Source organism: Entelurus aequoreus, linkage group LG16 (genome assembly GCF_033978785.1).
Source record: "Entelurus aequoreus isolate RoL-2023_Sb linkage group LG16, RoL_Eaeq_v1.1, whole genome shotgun sequence".
NCBI lineage: Eukaryota > Metazoa > Chordata > Actinopteri > Syngnathiformes > Syngnathidae > Entelurus > Entelurus aequoreus.
In genome coordinates, this window is record NC_084746.1 from 51,379,917 (window position 1) to 51,406,892 (window position 26,976).

Below are 26,976 nucleotides of genomic sequence, written 5' to 3' on the forward strand. Positions count from 1 at the left end.
GTCAAACTACTAGGGCTGCAAATCTTTGGGTGTCCCACGATTCGATTCAATATCGATTCTTGGGGTCACGATTCGATTCAAAATCGATTTTTTTCGATTCAACGCGATTCTCGATTCAAAAACGATATTTTTCCGATTCAAAACGATTTTCTATTCATGGAATACATAGATTTCAGCAGGATCTACCCCAGTCTGCTGACATGCAAGCAGAGTAGTAGATTTTTGTAAAAAGCTTTTATAATTGTAAAGGACAATGTTTTATTAATAATGTAAATTTGTTGTAACTAGAGATGTCCGATAATATCGGTCTGCCGATATTATCGGCCGATAAATGCGTTAAAATGTAATATCGGAAATTATCGGTATCAGTTTTTTTATTATCAGTATCGTTGTTTTTTTTTGTTTTTGTTTTATTAAATCCACATAAAAAACACAAGATACACTTACAATTAGTGCACCAACCCAAAAAACCTCCCTCCCCCATTTACACTCATTCACACAAAAGGGTTGTTTCTTTCTGTTATTAATATTCTGGTTCCTACATTATATATCAATATATATCAATACAGTCTGCAAGGGATACAGTCCGTAAGCACACATGATTGTGCGTGCTGCTGCTCCACTAATAGTACTAACCTTTAACACTTCATTTTACAAATTTTCATTAATTACTAGTTTCTATGTAACTGTTTTTATATTGTTTTACTTTCTTTTTTATTCAAGAAAATGTTTTTAATTTATTTATCTTATTTTATTTGATTCATTTTTTTAAAAAGTACCTTATCTTCACCATACCTGGTTGTCCAATTTAGGCATAATAATGTGTTAATTCCGCGACTGCATATATCGGTTGATATCGGTATCGGTTGATATCGGTATTGGTAATTAAAGACAGGGACAATATCGGCATATCGGATATCGGCAAAAAGCCATTATCGGACATCCATGGTTGTAACTATTAAATGAACCAAAAATATGACTTATTTTATCTTTGTGAAAATATTGGACACAGTGTGTTGTCAAGCTTATGAGATGCGATGCAAGTGTAAGCCACTGTGACACTATTGTTCTTTTTTTCTCTCTTTTTTTTAATAAATGTCACATTTTTAATCACTGCTATGTTGAAATTGTAACTAATATTGATACTGTTGTTGATAATATTCATTTTTGTTTCACTACTTTTGGTTTGTTCTGTGTGGTGTTTGTGTCTCCTCTCAATTGCTCTGTTTATTGCACTTCTGAGTGTTGCTGGGTCGGGTTTGCTTTTCAAAAAAAAAAAATGTTTTTAAATAAATAAAAAAAACAAAAAAACGATCTTTTAAAAATGAGAATCGATTCTGAATCACACAACGTGAGAATCGCGATTGGAATTCGAATCGATTTTTTCCCACACCCCTACAAACTATTGATTGATTGAGACTTTTATTAGTAGGTTGCACAGTGAAGTACATATTCCGTACAATTGACCACTAAATGGTAACACCCGAATAAGTTTTTCAACTTGTTTAAGTCGGGGTCCACTTAAATTGATTCATGATACAGATATATACTATCATATATACCAGGGGTCACCAACCTTTTTGAAAGCAAGAGCTACTTCTTGGGTAGTGATTAATGCGAAGGGCTACCAGTTTGATACACACTTAAATAAATTGCCAGAAATAGCCAATTTGCTCAATTTACCTTTAACTCTATGTTATTATTAATAATTAATGATATTTACACTTAATTGAACAGTTTAAAAGAGGAGAAAACACGAAAAAAATGACAATTACATTTTGAAACATAGTTTATCTTCAATTTAACTCTTTAAAATTCAAAATTCAACCGAAAAAAAAGAAGAGAAAAACTTAAAAAAAGAATTTATGGAACATCATTAGTAATTTTTCCTGATTAAGATTAATTTTAGAATTTTGATGACATGTTTTAAATAGGTTAAAATCCAGTCTACACTTTGTTAGAATATATAACAAATTGGACCAAGCTATATTTCTAACAAAGACAAATCATTATTTCTTCTAGATTTTCCAGAACAAAAATTTTAAAATAAATTCAAAATACTTTGAAATAAGATTTTAAATTTGATTCTACAGATTTTCTAGATTTGCCAGAATAATTTTTTTGAATTTTAATCATAATAAGTTTGAAGAAATATTTCACAAATATTCTTCGTCGAAAAAACAGAAGCTAAAATGAAGAATCAAATTAAAATCTATTTATTATTCTTTACAATTAAAAAAAATAAAAAATACTTGAACATTGATTTAAATTGTCAGGAAAGAAGAGGAAGGAATTTAAAAGGTAAAAAGGTATATGTGTTTAAAAATCCTAAAATCATTTTTAAGGTTGTATTTTTTCTCTAAAATTGTCTTTCTGAAAGTTATAAGAAGCAAAGTAAAAAAATTAATGAATTTATTTAAACAAGTGAAGACCAAGTCTTTAAAATATTTTCTTGGATTTTCAAATTCTTTTTGAGTTTTGTCTCTCTTAGAATTAAAAATGTCGCGCAAAGCGAGACCAGCTTGCTAGTAAATAAATAACATTTAAAAAATAGAGGCAGCTCACTGGTAAGTGCTGCTATTTGAGCTATATTTAGAACAGGCCAGCGGGCTACTCATCTGGTCCTTACGGGCTACCTGGTGCCCGCGGGCACCGCGTTGGTGACCCCTGATATATACTATCATCATAATACAGTCATCACACAAGATAATCACATTGAATTATTTGCATTATTTACAATCAGGGGTGTGGAGGGGTTGGGGGGCAGGATATGGACAGCAAGTAGTGGACATATAGAGAGAGAGAGAGAGAAAGAGAGCAAGCGAGAGAGAGAGAGAGAGAGAGAGAGAGAGAGAGAGAGAGAGAGAGAGAGAGAGAGAGAGAGAGATCAGAAGGCATAAGAAAAAGTATCTGCATTTGATTGTTTACATTTGATTATTAGCAATCCGGGGAGGGTGTTAGTTTAGGGTTGTAGCTGCCTGGAGGTGAACTTTTATTGCGGTTTTGAAGGAGGATAGAGATGCCCTTTCTTTTATACCTGTTGGGAGTGCATTCCACATTGATGTGGCATAGAAAGAGAATGAGTTAAGACCTTTGTTAGTTCGGAATCTGGGTTTAACGTGGTTAGTGGAGCACCCCCTGGTGTTGTGGTTATGGCGGTCATTTACGTTAAGGAAGTAGTTTGACATGTACTTCGGTATCAGGGAGGTGTAGCGGATTTTATAGACTAGGCTCAGTGCAAGTTGTTTAACTCTGTCCTCCACCTTGAGCCAGCCCACTTTAGAGAAGTGGGTAGGAGTGAGGTGTGATCTGGGGTGGAGGTCTAGAAGTAACCTGACTAGCTTGTTCTGGGATGTTTGGAGTTTAGATTTGAGGGTTTTGGAAGTGCTCGGGTACCAGGAGGTGCATGCGTAATCGAAAAAGGGTTGAATGAGAGTTCCCGCCAGAATCCTCAAGGTGCTTTTGTTGACCAGAGAGGAGATTCTGTAGAGAAATCTCGTTCGTTGGTTAACCTTTTTGATTACCTTGGTTGCCATTTCATCACAGGAAAGGTTAGCCTCTAGAATGGAACCTAGGTAGGTGACCTCATCTTTCCTGGTGATGACAATGTCACCCACTTTTATGGTGAAGTCATTGACTTTCTTAAGGTTGATGTGGGACCCAAACAGGATGGATTCTGTTTTACTCAAGTGTATGGATAGCTTGTTGTCAGCGAGCCAGGTGCAAGTTCTACACAGCTCAGCACTGAGGATTTTCTCCACCTGTGACTTGTCCTTGTCGGATACCAGCAAGGCAGAGTCATCCGCAAACAAAAACAATTCACAGTCGCATGCCGATGACATATGTCATCGGCATGCGACTGTGAATTGTTTTTGAATTTGTTCCTAATATACATAAATGACATATGTCATTTATGTATATTAGGAACAGTAAACTAGAACTACCATGCTGGGTTGCCATTACATTTGAATTCATGTAGGCTGGCTTCAAAATGACATTCCATTTTACTGCAATCAAGTTAAAGGCCTACTGAAAGCCACTACTAGCGACCACGCAGTCTGATAGTTTATATATCAATGATGAAATCTTAACATTGCAACACATGCCAATACGGCCGGGTTAACTTATAAAGTGACATTTTAAATTTCCCGGGGAACTTCCGGTTGAAAATGCCTTTGAGGATGACGAATGCGCGTGACGTCAATCGTTGAAACGGAAGTATTCGGACTCCATTGAATCCAATACAAAATAGCTGTTTTCATCTCATTCTGGATGTATTCTGGACATCTGTGTTGGTGAATGTGTTGCAATTTGTTCATTGCATTATGGAGAAAGAAGCTGAGCAAGCAAAGAAGAAAGTCGGTGCGAAGCGTAGTATTTTGCGAAGGAAGTCAGCAACACAACACAGTCGGTGTTTCATTGTTTACATTCCCGAAAGATGCAGTCAAGATCGAAGAACTCGGACAACAGAGACTCTTACCAGGAGGACTTTGACTTCGTTACTGAAAGCCACTACTAGCGACCACGCAGTCTGATAGTTTATATATCAATGATGAAATCTTAACATTGCAACACATGCCAATACGGCCGGGTTAACTTATGAAGTGCAATTTTAAATTTCCCGGGGAACTTCCGGTTGAAAATGCCTTTGAGGATGACGTATGCGCGTGACGTCAATCGTTGAAACGGAAGTATTCGGACTCCATTGAATCCAATACAAAATAGCTGTTTTCATCTCATTCTGGATGTATTCTGGACATCTGTGTTGGTGAATGTGTTGCAATTTGTTCATTGCATTATGGAGAAAGAAGCTGAGCAAGCAAAGAAGAAAATCGGTGCGAAGCGTAGTATTTTGCGAAGGAAGTCAGCAACACAACACAGTCGGTGTTTCATTGTTTACATTCCCGAAAGATGCAGTCAAGATCGAAGAACTCGGACAACAGAGACTCTTACCAGGAGGACTTTGACTTCGTTAACAGACGCAGACGCGATACCGTGAGTACGTTTCCAAACATTTGATCGCTTGCTATAACTAGCTCGAGCTAGGAGCTAGGAGCTAGCATAACAAACACCTAGGTGTTTGTTATGCGGGATTAATTTGTGGCATATTAAATATAAGCCTGGTTGTGTTGTGGCTAATAGAGTATATATATGTCTTGTGTTTATTTACTGTTGTATTCATTCCCAGCTGAATATCAGGTCCCACCCGCGCGCTTCCAAACATTTAATTGCTTGCCCGTACGTGCGTGTCATGTACGTAACTTTGGTTAAATATATAAGCTTTATGAACCTTGGGTTAGGTGAACGGTTCTTTGGGCTGAGTGAGTGTGTTGTGCAGGTGTTTGAATTGTATTAGCTTGTTATATATACGGGATCCCGTCCATATTACCCGCTCGAGCTATAACTAGCTCGAGCTAGTAGCTAGTAGCTAGCATAACAAACACCTAGGTGTTTTTATGCGGGATTAATTTGTGGCATATTAAATATAAGCCTGGTTGTGTTGTGGCTAATAGAGTATATATATGTCTTGTGTTTATTTACTGTTGTAGTCATTCCCAGCTGAATATCAGGTCACCCCCGGCTCTCACAGCATCTTCCCTATCTGAATAGCTTCAACGCCCCACTAGTCCTTCACTTGCACTTTACTCATCCACAAATCTTTCATCCTCGCTCAAATTAATGGGGAAATTGTCGCTTTCTCGGTCCGAATCTCTCTCACTTCATGCGGCCATCATTGTAAACAATAGGGAACTTTGCGTATATGTTCAACTGACTACGTCACGCTACTTCCGGTAGGTGCAAGCCTTTTTTTTATCAGATACCAAAAGTTGCGATCTTTATCGTCGTTGTTCTCTACTAAATCCTTTCAGCAAAAATATGGCAATATCGCGAAATGATCAAGTATGACACATAGAATAGATCTGCTATCCCCGTTTAAATAAAACAATTTCATTTCAGTAGGCCTTTAAAACTGATGAATAGTGAGAGGGGAGAAACGCACGGTGCTTTTTTCTCTCATGAGGAACGTTGTGTCCCGCGGCTGTCAATCATACCTAATAGTGTTGTCAATTAGGAGTAAACAAATGTTGCAGTGGATATAATGTGTGCAGAGTAGTAGATCCAAGTCCACGCCTCTCACCTCAAATAGTTGGGGGATCTCCCGCCGTGCCAGATATTCCTTGGCATCGCTGGTGTTCATGTCCTCCAAAATGTGAAACTTGTTTACCTCCCGAAAACGCCTCGCTTTTGTCTTTGTTTTTTTTTGTAATTTATTTGAGTGTTTGCTCGACGACTGTTCCCAAGTCAGACCACCAGCTCAGCTCAGAGCATCGTGGCCGAGTGCGTAGACTTGACTCCCGGATTCCTGCAGGCGAACACACCGAGACACTGCATGGTCCTCCTCCTCCTCCTCCTCCTCCTCCTCCTCCTCCTCCCTCCCTCTTCCTCCTTCCCGTCATGCAAGCCGCCGCCTCATCGCTCTTCCCGCCCCCTGACTACATTCCAAATGTATCTTTTTCTCAGGATGCTCAACAAGGAATATGAGGGCAAAAAATTAGGAGAATAGAAGTCAAATGTTTTTTACGAGCATAATATTATTACAAGACTAAAGTTGGGGGGGTGGGGGGTGGGGGGGGGGGCATACTTGCCAACCTTGAGACCTCCGAATTCGGGAGATGGGGGGAGGGGGCGGGGTTAAGGGGGAGGAGTATATTTCTAGCTAGAATTCACTGAAATTAAAGTATTTCTTTTATATATGTATATATATATATTAGGGCTGCAACTAACGATTAATTTGATCATCGATTAATCTGTCGATTATTACTTCGATTAATAATCGGATAAAAGAGACAAACTACATTTCTATCCTATCCAGTATTTTATTGGGTAAAAAACAACAGCATACTGGCACCATACTTATTTTGATTATTGTTTCTCAGCTGTTTGTAAATGTTGCAGTTTATAAATAAAGGTTTATTAAAAAAAAAAAAGGGGGGGGGGGGGGGGGTTATTAAAAAAACAAACAAAAAAACCTCTGCGCATAGCATAGATCCAACAAATCGATGACTAAATTAATCGGCAACTATTTTAATAATCGATTTTAATCGATTTAATTGATTATTTGTTGCAGCCCTAATATATATATATATATATATATATATATATATATATATATATATATATATATATATATATATATATATATATATATATATATATATATATATATATATATATATATATATATATGCACCTGGGGATAGGTTGATTGGCAACACTAAATTGGCCCTAGTGTGTGAATGTGAATGTTGTCTGTCTGTCTGTGTTGGCCCTGCGATGAGGTGGCGACTTGTCCAGGGTGTACCCCGCCTTCCGCCCGATTGTAGCTGAGATAGGCTCCAGCGCCCCCCGCTACCCCGAAGGGAATAAGCGGTAGGAAATGGATGGATGGATGGATATATATATATATATATATATATATATATATATATATATATATATATATATATATATATATATATATATATATTAGAGATGTCCGATAAAATCGGTCAGCCGATATTATCGGCCGATAAATGCGGTAAAATGTAATATCGGAAATTATCGGTATCGGTTTTTTTTATTATCAGTATCGTTTTTGGTTTTTTTTTTTTTTTTTTTTTTTTTTTTTTATTAAATCCACATAAAAAACACAAGATACACTTACAATTAGTGCACCAACCCAAAAAACCTCTCTCCCCCATTTACACTCATTCACACAAAAGGGTTGTTTCTTTCTGTTATTAATATTCTGCTCCCTACATTATATATCAATATATATCAATACAGTCTGCAAGGGATACAGTCCGTAAGCACACATGATTGTGCGTGCTGCTGCTCCACTAATAGTACTAACCTTTAACACTTAATTTTACTAATTTTCATTAATTACTAGTTTCTATGTAGCTGTTTTTATATTGTTTTACTTTCTTTTTTATTCAAGAAAATGTTTTTAATTTATTTATCTTATTTTATTTGATTCATTTTTTTAAAAAGTACCTTATCTTCACCATACCTGGTTGTCCAAATTAGGCATAATAATGTGTTAATTCCACGACTGTATATATCGGTTGATATCGGTATCGGTAATTAAAGAGTTGGACAATATCGGCATATCGGATATCGGCAAAAAGCCATTATCGGACATCCCTAATATATATATATATATATACAGGTACATATATATATATATATATATATATATATATTAGGGGTGTAGGAAAAAATCAATTCGAATTGCGATTCTCACGTTGTGCGATTCAGGTTTGATTCTCATTTTAAAAAAAATCGATTTATTTTTTTTAAATGTATTTATTTATTTTTATTTTTTTAATTAATCAATCCAACAAAACAATACACAGCAATACCATAACAATGCATTCCAATTCCAAAACCAAACCCGACCCAGCAACACTCAGAAGTGCAATAAACAGAGCATTTGAGAGGAGACACAAACACCACACAGAACAAACCAAAAGTAGTGAAACAAAAATGAATATTATCAACAACAGTATCGATATTAGTTACAATTTCAACATAGCAGTGATTAAAAATCCCTCATTGACATTATCATTAGACATTTATATATATATATATATATATATATATATATATATATATATATATATATATATATATATATATATGTATATATATATATATATATATATGCATATATATATATATATATATATATATATATATATATATATATGTATATATATATATATATATATATATGCATATATATATATATATATATATATATATATATATATATATATCAATCAATCAATCAATCAATGTTTATTTATATAGCCCTAAATCACAAGTGTCTCAAAGGGCTGTACAAGCCACAACGACATCCTCGGTACAGAGCCCACATACGGGCAAGGAAAAACTCACCCCAGTGGGACGTCGGTGAATGACTATGAGAAACCTTGGAGAGGACCGCATATGTGGGTAACCCCCCCCCTCTAGGGGAGACCGAAAGCAACGGATGTCGAGTGGGTCTGACATAACATTGTGAAAGTCCAGTCCACAGTGGATCCAACACATCAGCGGGAGTCCAGTCCACAGCGGGGCCAACAGGAAACCATCCCGAGCGGAGACGGGTCAGCAGCGCAGAGATGTCCCCAACCGATGCACAGGCTAGTGGTCCACCCGGGGTCCCGGCTCTGGACAGCCAGCACTTCATCCATGGCCACCGGACCTATGCAACTCCCCCTCGCAAGGGACAGGGGAGAAGAGGAGAGAAGAAAAGAAACGGCAGATCAACTGGTCTAAAAAAGGGGGGGTCTATTTAAAGGCTAGATTATACAAATGAGTTTTAAGATGGGACTTAAATGCTTCTACTGAGGTAGCATCTCTAACTGTTACCGGGAGGGCATTCCAGAGTACTGGAGCCCGAATAGAAAACGCTCTATAGCCCGCAGACTTTTTTTTGGCTCTGGGAATCACTAATAAGCCGGAGTTCTTTGAACGCAGATTTCTTGTCGGGACATATGGTACAATACAATCGGCGAGATAGGCTGGAGCTAAACCGTGTAATATTTTATACGTAAGTAGTAAAACCTTAAAGTCGCATCTTAAGTGCACAGGAAGCCAGTGCAAGTGAGCCAGTATAGGCGTAATATGATCAAACTTTCTTGTTTTTGTCAAAAGCCTTGCAGCCGCATTTTGTACCAACTGTAATCTTTTAATGCTAGACATAGGGAGGCCCGAAAATAATACGTTACAGTAATCGAGACGAGACGTAACGAACGCATGAATAATGATCTCAGCGTCGCTAGTGGACAAGATGGAACGAATTTTAGCGATATTACGGAGATGAAAGAAGGCCGTTTTAGTAACACTCTTAATGTGTGACTCAAACGAGAGAGTTGGGTGGAAGATAATACCCAGATTCTTTACCGAGTCTCCTTGTTTAATTGTTTGGTTGTCAAATGTTAAGGTGGTATTATTAAATAGATGTCGGTGTCTAGCAGGACCGATAATCAGCATTTCCGTTTTCTTAGCGTTGAGTTGCAAAAAGTTAGCGGACATCCATTGTTTAATTTCATTAAGACACGCCTCCAGCTGACTACAGTCCGGCGTGTTGGTCAGCTTTAGGGGCATGTAGAGTTGAGTGTCATCAGCATAACAGTGAAAGCTAACACCGTACTTGCGTATGATGTCACCCAGCGGCAGCATGTAAATACTAAAGAGTGCAGGGCCAAGAACCGAACCCTGGGGAACTCCGCACGTTACCTTGACATAGTCCGAGGTCACATTGTTATGGGAGACGCACTGCATCCTGTCAGTAAGATAAGAGTTAAACCAAGACAAGGCTAAGTCTGACATACCAATACGTGTTTTGATACGCTCTAATAAAATATTATGATCGACGGTATCGAAAGCGGCGCTAAGATCAAGAAGCAGCAACATAGATGACGCATCAGAATCCATCGTTAGCAATAGATCATTAGTCATTTTTGCGAGGGCTGTCTCCGTAGAGTGATTTGCCCTGAAACCGGATTGAAAAGGTTCACAGAGATTGTTAGTCACTAAGTGTTCATTTAGCTGCTGTGCAACAGTTTTTTCGAGAATTTTGGAAATAAACGGAAGGTGGGAGACCGGTCGGTAGTTTACCATGAGGTCAGGATCGAGGTTAGGTCTTTTGAGCAGAGGATGAATAACCGCTTTTTTGAATGCTAGGGGAACAGTGCCGGAGGAAAGTGATAAGTTTATAATATTTAACACTGATGGACCTAATAATACAAACAGTTCCTTGATAAGTTTCCCAGGAAGTGGGTCAAGTAAACATGTTGTTTGTTTTATCCCACTTACACGCTGTAATAATTCCTCTAATGTTATTTCATCAAAAATAGAGAGACTATTTTGGAGGGCAGTGTCCGTCGTATATACAGTCGTATCTGTGTTAATAGAGCCCAGTTGTAGCTGGGATGCGTTGTCTTTAATCTCCTTTCTAATGAGTTCTATTTTCTTATTAAAGAAATTCATAAAATCATCTGCCGAGTGGGTGGAGCTACTGGGAGGAGTCCCTTGTTGGGTTAGCGATGCTACTGTACTAAACAGAAATTTAGGATCGTTTTTGTTGAGGCGGATGAGATTTGAGTAGTATTTAGCTTTAGCTAAGGTAAGCATGCGTTTATAAGTTATTAAACTATCACTCCATGCTTGATGGAAAACCTCAAGTTTAGTCGCGCGCCATTTGCGTTCCAGTTTTCTACATGATAATTTATGAGCTCTAATTTCTTCTGTAAACCATGGGGTGCGCCTTTTAGGGGCCCTTTTTTGCTTTAGCGGTGCTATACTATCAATAATTTTGCGCAAGGCATCGTCAAAGTTGTTAGTGAGTTTATCAATAGAGCCGACATAATTTGGGAAAGGTGCTATTACCGAAGGCAGTAGGTCAGCAAGAGTCATCGTTGTGGCAGCATTAATGTTGCGGCCGCTATAGCAGTTATTATTATTATTAGCTTGTTGACAAAGAGTCAAAACTTCAAATTTTATAAGGTAATGATCGGACATTACTTTAGTATATGGAAGTATCATAACTTTGGAGGTGGTGACACCCCTGACAAGCACTAGATCTATTGTATTACCGTTGCGATGCGTGGGTTCATGTATTATTTGTGTAAGACCACAGCTATCAATTATGGTTTGGAGCGCCACGCACTGAGGGTCCGATGGGGTATTCATATGGATATTAAAGTCCCCCATTATGATTATATTGTCGGCGTGCGTCACTAGATCAGCAACGAACTCTGAGAATTCACTGATAAAGTCTGAATAGGGCCCAGGGGGGCGGTAGATAACAGCCAGGTCGAGAGGTAGCGGTGTGACAGACCTCATAGTAAGCACCTCAAACGATTTATATTTATTATTTAGGTTAGGGGTAAGGTTGAAATTTTCATTGTATATTAGTGCGACACCCCCTCCCCTTTTAAGAGGGCGGGCAACATGCGCATTCGTATAGTTAGGAGGAGATGCCTCATTGAGCGCAAAAAATTCGTCCGGTTTGAGCCAGGTTTCGCTAAGACCAATGACGTTAAGATTGTTGTCTCTAATGACCTCATTAACCAATAATGCCTTGGGAGACAATGATCTTATGTTTAAAAAGCCCATATTATAGGTATTGGGCTGTTTTGACGAGTTTTTGTTAAGATTATCCGTAGTGGCAATATTAACAATGTTGCGTTTATTATGCGTAGTGCACTTTAAATAGTTTCGACCATATCTAGGAATTGATATGACGGGAATTTTCCGATTGTTTGCTTGGTGCTGCAATAGACTGGACATATCATAATTTGCCACCTCAGTAGAATGCATGTCCACCCCTGACACAGACACAACAGAAAAAACATTATGTGAATTGTGTATTATTCTAAGAGAATTGCTATGCGTACATGGATTATCCAGCCTGGCGCTGGCTAGTTCTAGCTTAACTGACTCCTCACCCGGACTAACAGACATTGTAATTGCCTGTGACCGGGCTTGCATATATATATATATATATATGCATATATATATATATGCATATATATATATATATGCATATATATATATATATATATATATATATATATATATATATATATATATATATATATATATATATATATATATATATATATATATATATATATATATATATATATAAATCAATCAATCAATGTTTATTTATATAGCCCTAAATCACAAGTGTCTCAAAGGGCTGTACAAGCCACAACGACATCCTCGGTACAGAGCCCACATACGGGCAAGGAAAACTCACCCCAGTGGGACGTCAATGTGAATGACTATGAGAAACCTTGGAGAGGACCGCATGTGTGGGTAACCCCCCCCCCCCTCTAGGGGAGACCGAAAGCAATGGATGTCGAGTGGGTCTGACATAATATTGTGAAAGTCCAACACATCAGCGAAAGTCCAGTCCATAGTGGGGCCAGCAGAAACCATCCCGAGTGGAGACGGGTCAGCAGCGTAGAGATGTCCCCATCTGATGAACAGGCTAGCGGTCCACCCCGGGTTGGGAGCAGAGTAGAAAAGAAAAGAAAAGAAACGGCAGATCAACTGGTCTAAAAAGGGAGTCTATTTAAAGGCTAGAGTATAAAAATGAGTTTTAAGATGAGACTTAAATGCTTCTACTGAGGTAGCATCTCTAACTGTTACCAGGAGGGCATTCCATAGTATTGGAGCCCGAATAGAAAACGCTCTATAGCCCGCAGACTTTTTTTGGGCTCTGGGAATCACTAATAAGCCGGAGTTCTTTGAACGCAGATTTCTTGCCGGGACATATATGTATATATATGCATATATATATATATATATATATATGCATATATATATATATGCATATATACATATATATATATATATATATATATATATATATATATATATATATATATATATATATATATATATATATATATATATATATATATATATATATATATGCATATATATATATATATATATATATATATATATATATATGCATATATATATATATATATATATATATATATATGCATATATATATATATATATATATATATATATATGCATATATATATATATATATGCATATATATATATATATATATATATATATATATATATATATATGTGTGTGTGTATATATATATATGTGTGTGTGTATATATATATATAAGTATATATATATATATATATATATATATATATATATATATATATATATATGCATATATATATATATATATACATATATGTATGCATATATATATATATATATATATATATATGCATATATATATATATATGCATATATATATATATGCATATATATATATATATATATATATATATATATATATATATATATATATATATGCATATATATATATATATATATATGCATATATATATATATATATATATATATATATATATATATATATATATATGCATATATATATGCATATATATATATATATATATATATATATATATGCATATATATATATATATATATATATATATATATATATATATATATATATATATATATATATATATATATATATATGCATATATATATATATATATATATGCATATATATATGCATATATATATATATATATATATATATATGCATATATATATATATATATATATATATATATATATATATATATATATATATATATGCATATATATATATATATATATATATTTTTGCAAATATTAGCTCATTTGGAGTTTGATGCCTGCAACATGTTTTAAAAAAGCTGGCACAAATAGACTGAGAAAGTTGAAGGAATGCTCTTCAAACACTTATTTGGAACATCCCACAGGTGAACAGGCTAATTGGGAACAGGTGGGTGCCATGATTGGGGGTAAAAGCAGCTTCCATAAAATGCTCAGTCATTCACAAACAAAGATGGGGAGAGGGTCATTGCAAGAAATGTCACCATCTACGCTCCCTAATATCATCAAAAGGTTCAGAGAATCTGGAGAAATCACTGCAAGGCCGAAAACCAACATTGAATGCCTGTGACCTTTGATTTCTCAGGCAGTACTGCATCAAGAAGTACTGCCTGAGGGCTCAGGAACACTTCAGAAAAACCACTGTCAGTAACTACAGTTTGTCGCTACATCTGTAAGTCGTTACCATGGACGCCCCTGCTTATTTCAGCAAGACAATGCCAAGCCACGTGTTACAACTGGGGATGTCCGATAATGGCTTTTTGCCGATATCCGATATTCCGATATTGTCCAACTCTTTAATTACCGATACCGATATCAACCGATACCGATATCAACCGATATATGCAGTCGTGGAATTAACACATTATTATGCCTAATTTGGACAACCATGTATGGTGAAGATAAGGTACTTTTTTAAAAAAATAATAAAATAAGATAACTAAATTAAAAACATTTTCTTGAATAAAAAAGAAAGTAAAACAATATAAAAACAGTTACATAGAAACTAGTAATTAATGAAAATGAGTCAAATTAAGTGTTAAAGGTTAGTACTATTAGTGGAGCAGCAGCACGCACAATCATGTGTGCTTACGGACTGTATCCCTTGCAGACTGTATTGATATATATTGATATATAATGTAGGAAGCAGAATATTGATAACAGAAAGAAATGGGGGGAGGGAGGTTTTTTGGGTTGGTGCACTAATTGTAAGTGTATCTTGTGTTTTTTATGTTGATTTAATAAAAATAAAAAATGAAAAAAATAAATTAAATAAAAAAAAAACGATACAGATAATAAAAAAACCGATACCGATAATTTCCGATATTACATTTTAACGCATTTATCGGCCGATATTATCGGTAGGCCGATATTATCGGACATCCCTAGTTACAACAGTGTGGCTTCATAGTAAAAGAGTGCGGGTACTAGACTGGCCTGCCTGTAGTCCAGGGGCCGTACTTATCAAGCTTCTTAGAATTACTCCTAAGAAGCCTGCTAAGAGTTGACTTAAGAGTAAATAAATTCTTCGCTGAAAGCTGCACTTAAAAGTTAGTTATCAAGCGTCTTACTCACACTGTCAGCGAAGTGTAGGACTGAATCTTAAGTGTCACACTCAGAGCTGAATTACGACATTACTATGTGCCGTAAACGCAATTTTAGGTGACGTCATTTCTGTGTCCATAGAAATGACCAATCACGGAAGGGAATCCGTTGTCTAAGAATAAAGAAATATCTTGGAAATATTTAAGTGGACAATGGGAGTGTATATTTTGACAATAAACTACAAAATAATACAAAACAAACTAGTCCCCGCCGGCACTCACGCTACCGCTCCCTCTCTTCTCTCGCCCACACACTCACTGACGTCACTCACCTCACGGCCACACACATACGCTACTGTCATAACATTTTCTTTCCAATTCATTAATTAGGCAACTAATTTGAAACTGGTGTGGGTGGCTCTATATATACTAGCCCACTGCAGACACATGCAGAAATCAACAAGGAATCGAAAAGTATTAAATCTGTGACAAAAATAATATCCGCTCTGTCTAAACGATACCGTTTGATCAGCTGCTCGTCATCAAAAAAAAAAAAACATTGTTCCGTTCCCTGAACGTTCGCGCACGTCTCTCTCGCCTCAGTGCCATCCCCTGCTGGCAACTCCTAACCACTTAAGACACCTCTGAAGGTCTCTTAAATATCGTGGAGAGTAGGAGTGATTCTTAGACTTAAGAACGTTGATAAAAAGCTTTTATTCTTAAGTTTGAGAGTAGGACTACATTTCGCAAATTCTCAGGACTTAAGTGTAAAATGGCACTCTAAGAAGCTTGATAAGTACGGCCCCAGGTGTGTCTCCCATTGAAAATGTGTGGCGCATTATGAAGCCTAAAATAGCACAAAGGAGACCCCGGACTGTTGAACAACTTAAGCTGTACATCAAGCAAGAATGGAAAATAATTCCACCTGAAAAGCTTCAAAAATGTGTCTCCTCAGTTCCCAAACGTTTACTGAGTGTTGTTAAAAGGAAAGGCCATGTAACACAGTGGTAAAAATGCCCCTGTGCCAACATTTTTGCAATGTGTTGCTGCCATTAAATTCTAAACTAATGATTACTTCCAATAAAAAAAACATGTTTCTCAGTTCGAACATGAAATATCTTGTCTTTGCAGTCTATTCAAATGAATATACGTTGAAAAGGATTTGCCAATCATTGTATTCTGTTTTCATTTACGAATTACACAACGTGCCAACTTCACTGCTTTTGGGGTTTGTATTTTAAAAGCCTTAAGTCAGAATCCCACATGAACAAAATTTTAATCGTAAAAAGTGAATAAGAAAGAACAAAACAAACATTTGTTTTGATAGACCATGTAGGTTTTACACAGAAAAAAAAAAGTGTTGAGACCAAAGTCGGACTTTTACAGAAAAAAAAAATTGTGTCTTAAAAGTAAAAAAGGAAAACAAAAAAAGGAAAAAAATCTTCATTGTATTAACTGACCAAGAAGTTTATTCGTATTTATTTAAAGACATTACAGTCATATATCTATGGATGTTCTCATTTATCCAGGTCATTGTCATCTCAGGGCATTCAATCCATTGCAACTGGACTGTTGCCAACGATTGAATGCCCTGAGATTACAGTTCGAATTTTGCAGAAATGCAATTGTGACTTTGAGATCATTTTATTTAAAGTTAAAAAGTAAAAAACTAATTATACGACCTCGTAGGGATGATACTCGAAACCGGTTTTTCCGGTTGTTTGATAAGAAAAGAACCGAGTCCTCGGACTCGAATCCCTTTTTGAGAACCGGTACCCGTTATCGAGACCACTATAGTAAAGAAAAAGAGTGGAATCCCGTCCCGACCAGAAATGCTCCGTGGGACATCACAATAAATGATGTCATGTAGCTCAGTCATTAGGCGCAGATAGCGAAAGCAGGAAAACAATGGACGGGAAAAAGCGCTCCAAGGTGTAATAAAGTTCAAAACAAAAGCTATAATCCATCGAATCACTTTACTGAGAGATTTGAGCAGGGTAAAACACATGAAGAACACTTTTACGACCAACCGGAAACATAGCAACCAGGCTAGCAACGCACCTCCTTTACGGCAGCTGTCGCAACGTTCTTAAAGCAACCGCAGTACATACATATATATACAACACATCTCCCTTTTTAACTTTTGTTTTTCTTTCCTTGTAAACAAAACAAAATCACACTGTAGATGTGTTGTCTGTCTAATTATAAATAATGCAGACGAGGCGTGTTGGCTGAGTTCTTGACGTTTACTTTCACAGCGTGGCAACATGCAACACTTTTCGGGGCTACCGCGCATGCTCGTAACTCCCGTTGCATGCTGGGTAGTGTAGTTGTTATATTCTCTAGCTCATAACATCTTTCCCCTATAAAGAAATAATGTTAACTCAATAAAGTGTATTTCTTTTTTTAGCTTTAACTTTTCATTTTTTAGCATTGTAACCACATTTGCAAACAACTTTTCTCTTCATAGAATTTTCTTTCAATAAAGAAATAAAGTGCAAAAATGTCAAAGCATCATAACAAACAGTTATGTTCCAATAGCAGCAGAAGTGCACTTTTTGGAGAGCTGTATTATTTTCAGTTTTGTGCCCAAGGGACTGATTTTATTTAACACTATATTATTATTTATACACCTATAGTGATCACAGAGACAGCTTGTTTTTGTGTTACTGTATATATTTGTTTCTCTGAAAAATCCCACTTAATATACTTTGGGTAACAACAGTCAATATTTATTTATTTTATTTAATTTTTTTAGGTGGGTAACAGTCAATATTTATTTATTTATTAGATTTTATTTTTTTAATTATATAATAAAAGTGAGCTTTTGTTAAACCAAATATTGTTGTTTTTTTTCCATATACAACAACCTATCTGGACTCCATAAGAGAATCGATAAGGAATCGGTTCGATAAGAGGATTCGATAATTGGCTCGAACTCGATAATTCCTTATCAAACATCATCCCTACGACCTCGTGTGGACAAACCAAATGTTTTACACACAAAAAATAATATTTTAAAAAGACCCTATTTATCGTTTTCAAGTAATAAAGTCTAATTTGTGCACAAATACAAATTCAGGAAAAAAATTGTAATGTTACAACAAATATGTTTTTACAAGAACAAGGCAAGTATTTTCATTTTTTCCCAGCAAAAAGATGTTACGTTGTTATGAGTTTAAGTATGATTAACATCAGAAGACTAAAGTCTGGTTTTACATTAAAAAAAAAAGTGATTATAACCGAATAAAGTCACTGTACACAAAATAAATAAATAGACATAAATATATAAAAACACAAAAAAAGTAAGAGATTTGGGGCTGCTCAGAAAATAAAATGTGGAATTTTTTACGAGGGAAAAAGTTGTAATATAAAGATTACATTGACATTTTCACATAAAGGTAATTGAGTATGAGAAAAAGCAAACAGACTAATAATATTGGTAACTAAAATCCAAAACTTTACTTGATTGAAGACAAAATTGACACGAAAAATTGTGGAAATAATACTTTTATCTTGAATGCAGAGAAAAAGTGGAGAAGTCATAAAAGTATTTTTTAATGAGCAATTTTCTATTTTTCAAGTGTACATTTTTTAAATTTTACAAGCAAAAGGGGCAATGTTTTCTCCAAATGAATCTGTCATTTCATCAAAAATATCACAATGATCTTATAAGTAGGTTTAAAATACACACGAGTACAAAATCAACAACAGTATGCAAATTATAGTTTGATGAGAATAAATTATGAGTAAAAAGTCTTATCCCACATTCCAGTGTCTTTCTGGAATAAGTATAAGTGATGCATTGGCTTGAGGCCATTATTTGACTAGCAATGTGATGATTTAATGTGTGTTATGGCTGGAATAAAACAAGTTACAGTTAAGTGTTTAGATCTACTGGTCACACGATTGTGTTATTTTTCCAATGACTCATTCTGACTTCCTGAAAATTCCCCTATGATTGGAATAATGGGCCTCTAATCCTACGTTAATCCTCTCAGACTCTATCAGCCAGAAGGTAAAGTGTGAAAAAGCGCCACAAGGGAAAGTGACGTCATGGAATGGATGTCTTAAGGGTATTTGAGAATGAAATCTTCTGCTTTGTGGTCATGGGAAACACGACTGATGACGTTGAATAGCTGGCATGTTTGCAATTGGAATAATTATGTCACACACTTAGAATGTATTTGCCAAGCAAAGGTTCAGGTTATCTAAAGGTCAGTTTAGAAATGTTATCTTTAATTGATTCTTTAAAAAAAATCTTTCAATGCTGATATGAGACAATATGCAGATTCCTTATCATCTCATGAACACATGCTGCTCCTACATCAACTCTTTTCAGGAACTATCAATATGTAGCCAATTCTGCACAATTATTGGCTTTATTTTAACAAAAAAAATCTTAGGGTACATTAAACATATGTTTCTTATTGCAAGTTTGTCCTTAAATAAAATAGTGACCATACAAGACAACTTGTCTTTTATTAGTAAGTAAACAAACAAAGGCTCCTAATTTAGCTGCTGTAACATGTTGTGTCATTTTCCATTCTATTATTTTGTCAACATTATTAAGGACAAAATGAACTATTAATCTACTTGTTCATTTACTGTTAATATCTGCTTACTTTCTCTTTTAACATGTTCTATCTACACTTCTGTTCAAATGTAATAATCACTTATTCTTCTGTTGTTTGATACTTTACATTAGTTTTGGATGATACCACAAATTTGGGTATCAATCCGATACCAAGTAGTTACAGGATCATACATTGGTCATATTCATAGTCCTCATGTGTCCAGGGACATATTTCCTCAGTTTATAAACATAATATACATTTTTAAAAAACAACGTAATCATAGTAGTAGTAAAAAAAATATTTCAATGCTGATATGAGACAATATGCAGATTCCTTATCATCTCATGAACACATGCTGCTCCTACATCAACTCTTTTCAGGAACTATCCATATATAGCCAATTCTGCACAATTATTGGCTTTATTTTAACAAAAAATCTTACGGTACATCAAACATATGTTTCTTATTGCAAGTTTGTCCTTAAATACAATAGTGACTAGAGATGTCCGATAATATCGGCCGGCCGATAAATGCTTTAAAATGCAATATCGAAAATTATCGGTATCGTTTTTTTTTTATTATCGGTATCGTTTTATTATTTTTATTATTTTTATTTTTTTATTTTTTATTTTTTTATTAAATCAAAATCAAAAACACAAGATACACTTACAATTAGTGCACCAACCCAAAAAACCTCCCTCCCCCATTTACACTCATTCACACAAAAGGGTTGTTTCCTTCTGTTATTAATATTCTGGTTCCTACATTATATATCAATATATATCAATACAGTCTGCAAGGGATACAGTCCGTAAGCACACATGATTGTGCGTGCTGCTGCTCCACTAATAGTACTAACCTTTAACACTTAATTTTACTCATTTTCATTCATTACTAGTTTCTATGTAACTGTTTTTATATTGTTGTACTTTCTTTTCTATTCAAGAATTTTTTTTAAATTTATTTATCTTATTTTATTTTATTAATTTCTAAAAAAAAGGACCTTATCTTCACCATACCTGGTTGTCCAAATTAGGCATAATAATGTGTTAATTCCACAACTGTATATATCAGTATCGGTATCGGTTGATATCGGTATCGGTAATTAAAGAGTTGGACAATATCGGAATATCGGATATCGGCAAAAAGCCATTATCGGACATCCCTAATAGTGACCATACAATAAAACTCGTCTTTTATTAGTAAGTAAGCAAACAAAGGCTCCTAATTTAGCTGCAGTAACATATTGTGTCATTTTCCATTCTATTATTTTGTCAACATTAAGGACAAGTGGTAGAAAATTAATGATTAATCTACTTGTTCATTTACTGTTAATATCTGCTTACTTTCTCTTTTAACATGTTCTATCTACACTTCTGTTCAAATGTAATAATCACTTATTATTCTGTTGTTTGATACTTTACATTAGTTTTGGATGATACCACAAATTTGGGTATCAATCCGATACCAAGTAGTTACAGGATCATACATTGGTCATATTCATAGTCCTCATGTGTCCAGGGACATATTTCCTCAGTTTATAAACATAATATACATTTTTAAAAAACGACGTAATTATAGTAGTAGTAAAAAAAATATTTCAATGCTGTTATGAGACAATATGCAGATTCCTTATCATCTCATGAACACATGCTGCTCCTACATCAACTCTTTTCAGGAACTATCCATATATAGCCAATTCTGCACAATTATTGGCTTTATTTTAACAAAAAAATCTTACGGTACATCAAACATATGTTTTTTATTGCAAGTTTGTCCTTAAATAAAATAGTGACTAGAGATGTCCGATAATATCGGCCGGCCGATAAATGCTTTAAAATGCAATATCGAAAATTATCGGTATCGTTTTTTTTTTATTATCGGTATCGTTTTATTTATTTTTATTTTTTTATTTTTTATTTTTTTATTAAATCAACATAAAAAACACAAGATACACTTACAATTAGTGCACCAACCCAAAAAACCTCCCTCCCCCATTTACACTCATTCACACAAAAGGGTTGTTTCTTTCTGTTATTAATATTCTGCTTCCTACATTATATATCAATATATATCAATACAGTCTGCAAGGGATACAGTCCGTAAGCACACGTGATTGTGCGTGCTGCTGCTCCACTAATAGTACTAACCTTTAACACTTAATTTTACTCATTTTCATTCATTACTAGTTTCTATGTAACTGTTTTTATATTGTTGTACTTTCTTTTTTATTCAAGAAAATGTTTTTAATTTATTTATCTTATTTTATTTTATTAATTAAAAAAAAAAAGGACCTTATCTTCACCATACCTGGTTGTCCAAATTAGGCATAATAATGTGTTAATTCCACGACTGTGGCTATGAAAGTAGCTTACCACCACCAGGTGTGAATGAATGATGGGTTTTTAACATGTAAAGCGACTTTGGGTACTTAGAAAAGCGCTATATAAATCTCAGGTATTATTATTATTATTATTATATATCAGTATCGGTATCGGTTGATATCGGTATCGGTAATTAAAGAGTTGGACAATATCGGAATATCGGATATCGGCAAAAAGCCATTATCGGACATCCCTAATAGTGACCATACAATAAAACTCGTCTTTTATTAGTAAGTAAGCAAACAAAGGCTCCTAATTTAGCTGCTGTAACATATTGTGTCATTTTCCATTCTATTATTTTGTCAACATTAAGGACAAGTGGTAGAAAATTAATGATTAATCTACTTGTTCATTTACTGTTAATATCTGCTTACTTTCTCTTTTAACATGTTCTATCTACACTTCTGTTCAAATGTAATAATCACTTATTCTTCTGTTGTTTGATACTTTACATTAGTTTTGGATGATACCACAAATTTGGGTATCAATCCGATACCAAGTAGTTACAGGATCATACATTGGTCATATTCATAGTCCTCATGTGTCCAGGGACATATTTCCTCAGTTTATAAACATAATATACATTTTTAAAAAACGACGTAATTATAGTAGTAGTAAAAAAAATATTTCAATGCTGTTATGAGACAATATGCAGATTCCTTATCATCTCATGAACACATGCTGCTCCTACATCAACTCTTTTCAGGAACTATCCATATATAGCCAATTCTGCACAATTATTGGCTTTATTTTAACAAAAAATCTTACGGTACATCAAACATATGTTTCTTATTGCAAGTTTGTCCTTAAATAAAATAGTGACTAGAGATGTCCGATAATATCGGCCGGCCGATAAATGCTTTAAAATGCAATATCGAAAATTTTCGGTATCGGTTTTTTTTATTATCGGTATCGTTTTATTTATTTTTATTTTTTATTTTTTATTTTTTTATTAAATCAACATAAAAAACACAAGATACACTTACAATTAGTGCACCAACCCAAAAAACCTCCCTCCCCCATTTACACTCATTCACACAAAAGGGTTGTTTCTTTCTGTTATTAATATTCTGCTTCCTACATTATATATCAATATATATCAATACAGTCTGCAAGGGATACAGTCCGTAAGCACACGTGATTGTGCGTGCTGCTGCTCCACTAATAGTACTAACCTTTAACACTTAATTTTACTCATTTTCATTCATTACTAGTTTCTATGTAACTGTTTTTATATTGTTGTACTTTCTTTTTTATTCAAGAAAATGTTTTTAATTTATTTATCTTATTTTATTTTATTAATTTAAAAAAAAAAGGACCTTATCTTCACCATACCTGGTTGTCCAAATTAGGCATAATAATGTGTTAATTCCACAACTGTGGCTATGAAAGTAGCTTACCACCACCAGGTGTGAATGAATGATGGGTTTTTAACATGTAAAGCGACTTTGGGTACTTAGAAAAGCGCTATATAAATCTCAGGTATTATTATTATTATTATTATATATCAGTATCGGTATCGGTTGATATCGGTATCGGTAATTAAAGAGTTGGACAATATCGGAATATCGGATATCGACAAAAAGCCATTATCGGACATCCCTAATAGTGACCATACAATAAAACTCGTCTTTTATTAGTAAGTAAACAAACAAAGGCTCCTAATTTAGCTGCTGACATATGCAGTAACATATTGTGTCATTTTCCATTCTATTATTTTGTCAACATTATTAAGGACAAGTGGTAGAAAATGAATGATTAATCTACTTGTTCATTTACTGTTAATATCTGCTTACTTTCTCTTTTAACATGTTCTATCTACACTTCTGTTCAAATGTAATAATCACTTATCCTTCTGTTGTTTGATACTTTACATTAGTTTTGGATGATACCACGAATTTGGGTATCAATCCGATACCAAGTAGTTACAGGATCATACATTGGTCATATTCAAAGTCCTCATGTGTCCAGGGACATATTTCCTCAGTTTATAAACATAATATACATTTTTAAAAAACAACGTAATTATAGTAGTAGTAAAAAATATATTTCAAAGCTGATATGAGACAATATGCAGATTCCTTATCATCTCATTAACACATGCTGCTCCTACATCAACTCTTTTCAGGAGTTATGTAAATATATTAAAAAATAAAATAGTTTATACGCTGCTCAGTGGCCTTGTGGTTAGAGTGTCCACCCTGAGATTGGTAGGTTGTGAGTTCAAACCCCGGCCGAGTCATACCAAAGACAAAAAATGGGAGCCATTACCTCCCTGCTTGGCACTCAGCATCAAGGGTTGGAATTGGGGGTTAAATCACCAATAATGATTCCCGGGCGCAGCCACCGCTGCTGCTCACTGCTCTCCTCACCTCCCAGGGGGTGAACAAGGGGATGGGTCAAATGCAGAGAGTCATTTCACCACACCTAGTGTGTGTGACAACCATTGGTACTTTTACTGACTGTACTAAGCAACACCAGGATGCTGGCATAAGGCAGTTATAATTGATACTGACAAGTAGGATTTGTTTCAAATTATGCATGCTTTGTGTGTACTGACGTTTCAGTAGCTTATTGCATGGTGTTTATGTATTAGGCTTATTATTAATTTCACAAAACAGAAAAATGTATTGAATAATATTTAGACCAGGGGTCACCAACGCGGTGCCCGCAGGCACCAGGTAGCCCGTAAGGACCAGATGAGTAGCCCGCCGGCCTGTTCTAAAAATAGCTCAAATAGCAGCACTTACCAGTGAGCTGCCTCTATTTTTTAAATTGTATTTATTTACTAGCAAGCTGGTCTCGCTTTGCCCGACATTTTTAATTCTAAGAGAGACAAAACTCAAATAGAATTTGAAAATCCAAAAAAATATTTTAAAGACTTGGTCTTCACTTGTTTAAATAAATTCATATTTTTTTTTACTTTGCTCCTTATAACTTTCAGAAAGACAATTTTAGAGAAAAAATACAACCTTAAAAATGATTTTAGGATTTTTAAACACATATACCTTTTTACCTTTTAAATTCCTTCGTCTTCTCTCCTGACAATTTAAATCAATGTTCAAGTTAAAAAAAAATTTTTATTGTAAAGAATAATACATACATTTTAATTTAATTCTTCATTTTAGCTTCTGTTTTTTCGACAAAGAATATTTGTGAAATATTTCTTCAAAATTATTATGAATATATATATATATATATATATATATATATATATATATATATATATATATATATATATATATATATATATATATATATATATATATATATATATATATATATATATATATATATATATATATATATATATATAAATTCCAAAAAATGAATCTGGCAAATCTAGAAAATCTGTAGAATCAAATTAAAATCTTATTTCAAAGTCTTTTGAATTTCTTTTAAAAATGTTGTTCTGGAAAATCTAGAAGAAATAATGATTTGTCTTTGTTACAAATATAGCTTTGTTTGTTATATATTGTTTGTTATATATTCTAACAAAGTGTAGATTGGATTTTAACCTATTTAAAACATTTAATCAAAATTCTAAAATTAATCTTAATCAGGAAAAATTACTAATGATGTTCCATAAATTCTTTTTTTAAGTTTTTCTCTTCTTTTTTTCGGTTGAATTTTGAATTTTAAAGAGTCGGAATTGAAGATAAACTCTGTTTCAAAATTAAATTGTAATTTTTTTCGTGTTTTCTCCTCTTTTAAACCGTTCAATTAAGTGTAAATATTAATTATTAATAATAACATAGAGTTAAAGGTAAATTGAGCAAATTGGCTATTTCTGGCAATTTATTTAAGTGTGTATCAAACTGGTAGCCCTTCGCATTAATCACTACCCAAGAAGTAGCTCTTGGTTTCAAAAAGGTTGGTGACCCCTGATTTAGACTGTTAAGTTGTATTTTTCCGGTAACCCAAACAATGCTTTTATTTTGGTATTTCTTAACCGGAAGTATATCCGGAGAAGGACCCGGTGTTTATTTCCTTTTCCTGGATTCACATTATATCTGCCTCACAATGAAAATCGCCACTGTATTAATATTAGTTGCCACATTTTGGTCAGCGGGTAGCGTTAATGTCGAGGTAAGTCAAATGTTGCCTCTGTTGTATGACTCTTGCCGTTTTTCGTCGCATTTCACCTGTTAGCTTTCTGTTAGCTTCCAAGGCTAGCATGCTAGCTGTCATGATTTAAAATGACACACTATGTTTTTACAACTGTTGTTAATTGTGTCTGTGTCTTTTACTTTTGCTGCATTGAAATGTAACTGCAGTTGTCTACTTAGTCAAGTCTTTCTTAGTAAAGAGGTATTTGATCTCAATCGTGGGACAAAGCCGAGCTATGTTGATTTAAAAAGACATGAAATAAATGTATTCATCTTTTTTCACACAGGAAAGTGCGGAGCATTTCTTCAGCAGCGGCCACACCAACAACTGGGCCGTTCTGGTCAGTA

At 34.5% G+C, this 26,976-nt stretch overlaps 2 protein-coding genes across 3 annotated transcripts in view; one reads left to right on the forward strand and one right to left on the reverse strand.

Annotated features, from left to right (window-relative positions):
* Positions 1–6,407, reverse strand: part of ak5 (adenylate kinase 5) — a 129,424-nt gene extending 123,017 nt beyond the window's left edge. For both annotated transcript variants that reach the window (XM_062023291.1, XM_062023290.1), the window contains exon 1: positions 6,140–6,407. Coding sequence is in view for 1 of the 2 variants with exons in the window: in XM_062023290.1 (XP_061879274.1) it covers positions 6,140–6,199 (60 nt within the window). In the remaining variant the exon portion in view is untranslated. The remainder of the gene's footprint in view (positions 1–6,139) is intronic.
* A 20,045-nt stretch (positions 6,408–26,452) lies between these two features.
* The window catches only part of pigk (phosphatidylinositol glycan anchor biosynthesis, class K), a 36,281-nt gene continuing 35,757 nt past the window's right edge, over positions 26,453–26,976 (forward strand). Inside the window, exons 1-2 of the mRNA XM_062023292.1 lie at positions 26,453–26,608; positions 26,916–26,969. Coding sequence (XP_061879276.1) covers positions 26,543–26,608; positions 26,916–26,969 — 120 coding nt within the window. The 5' untranslated portion in view covers positions 26,453–26,542. The remainder of the gene's footprint in view (positions 26,609–26,915; positions 26,970–26,976) is intronic.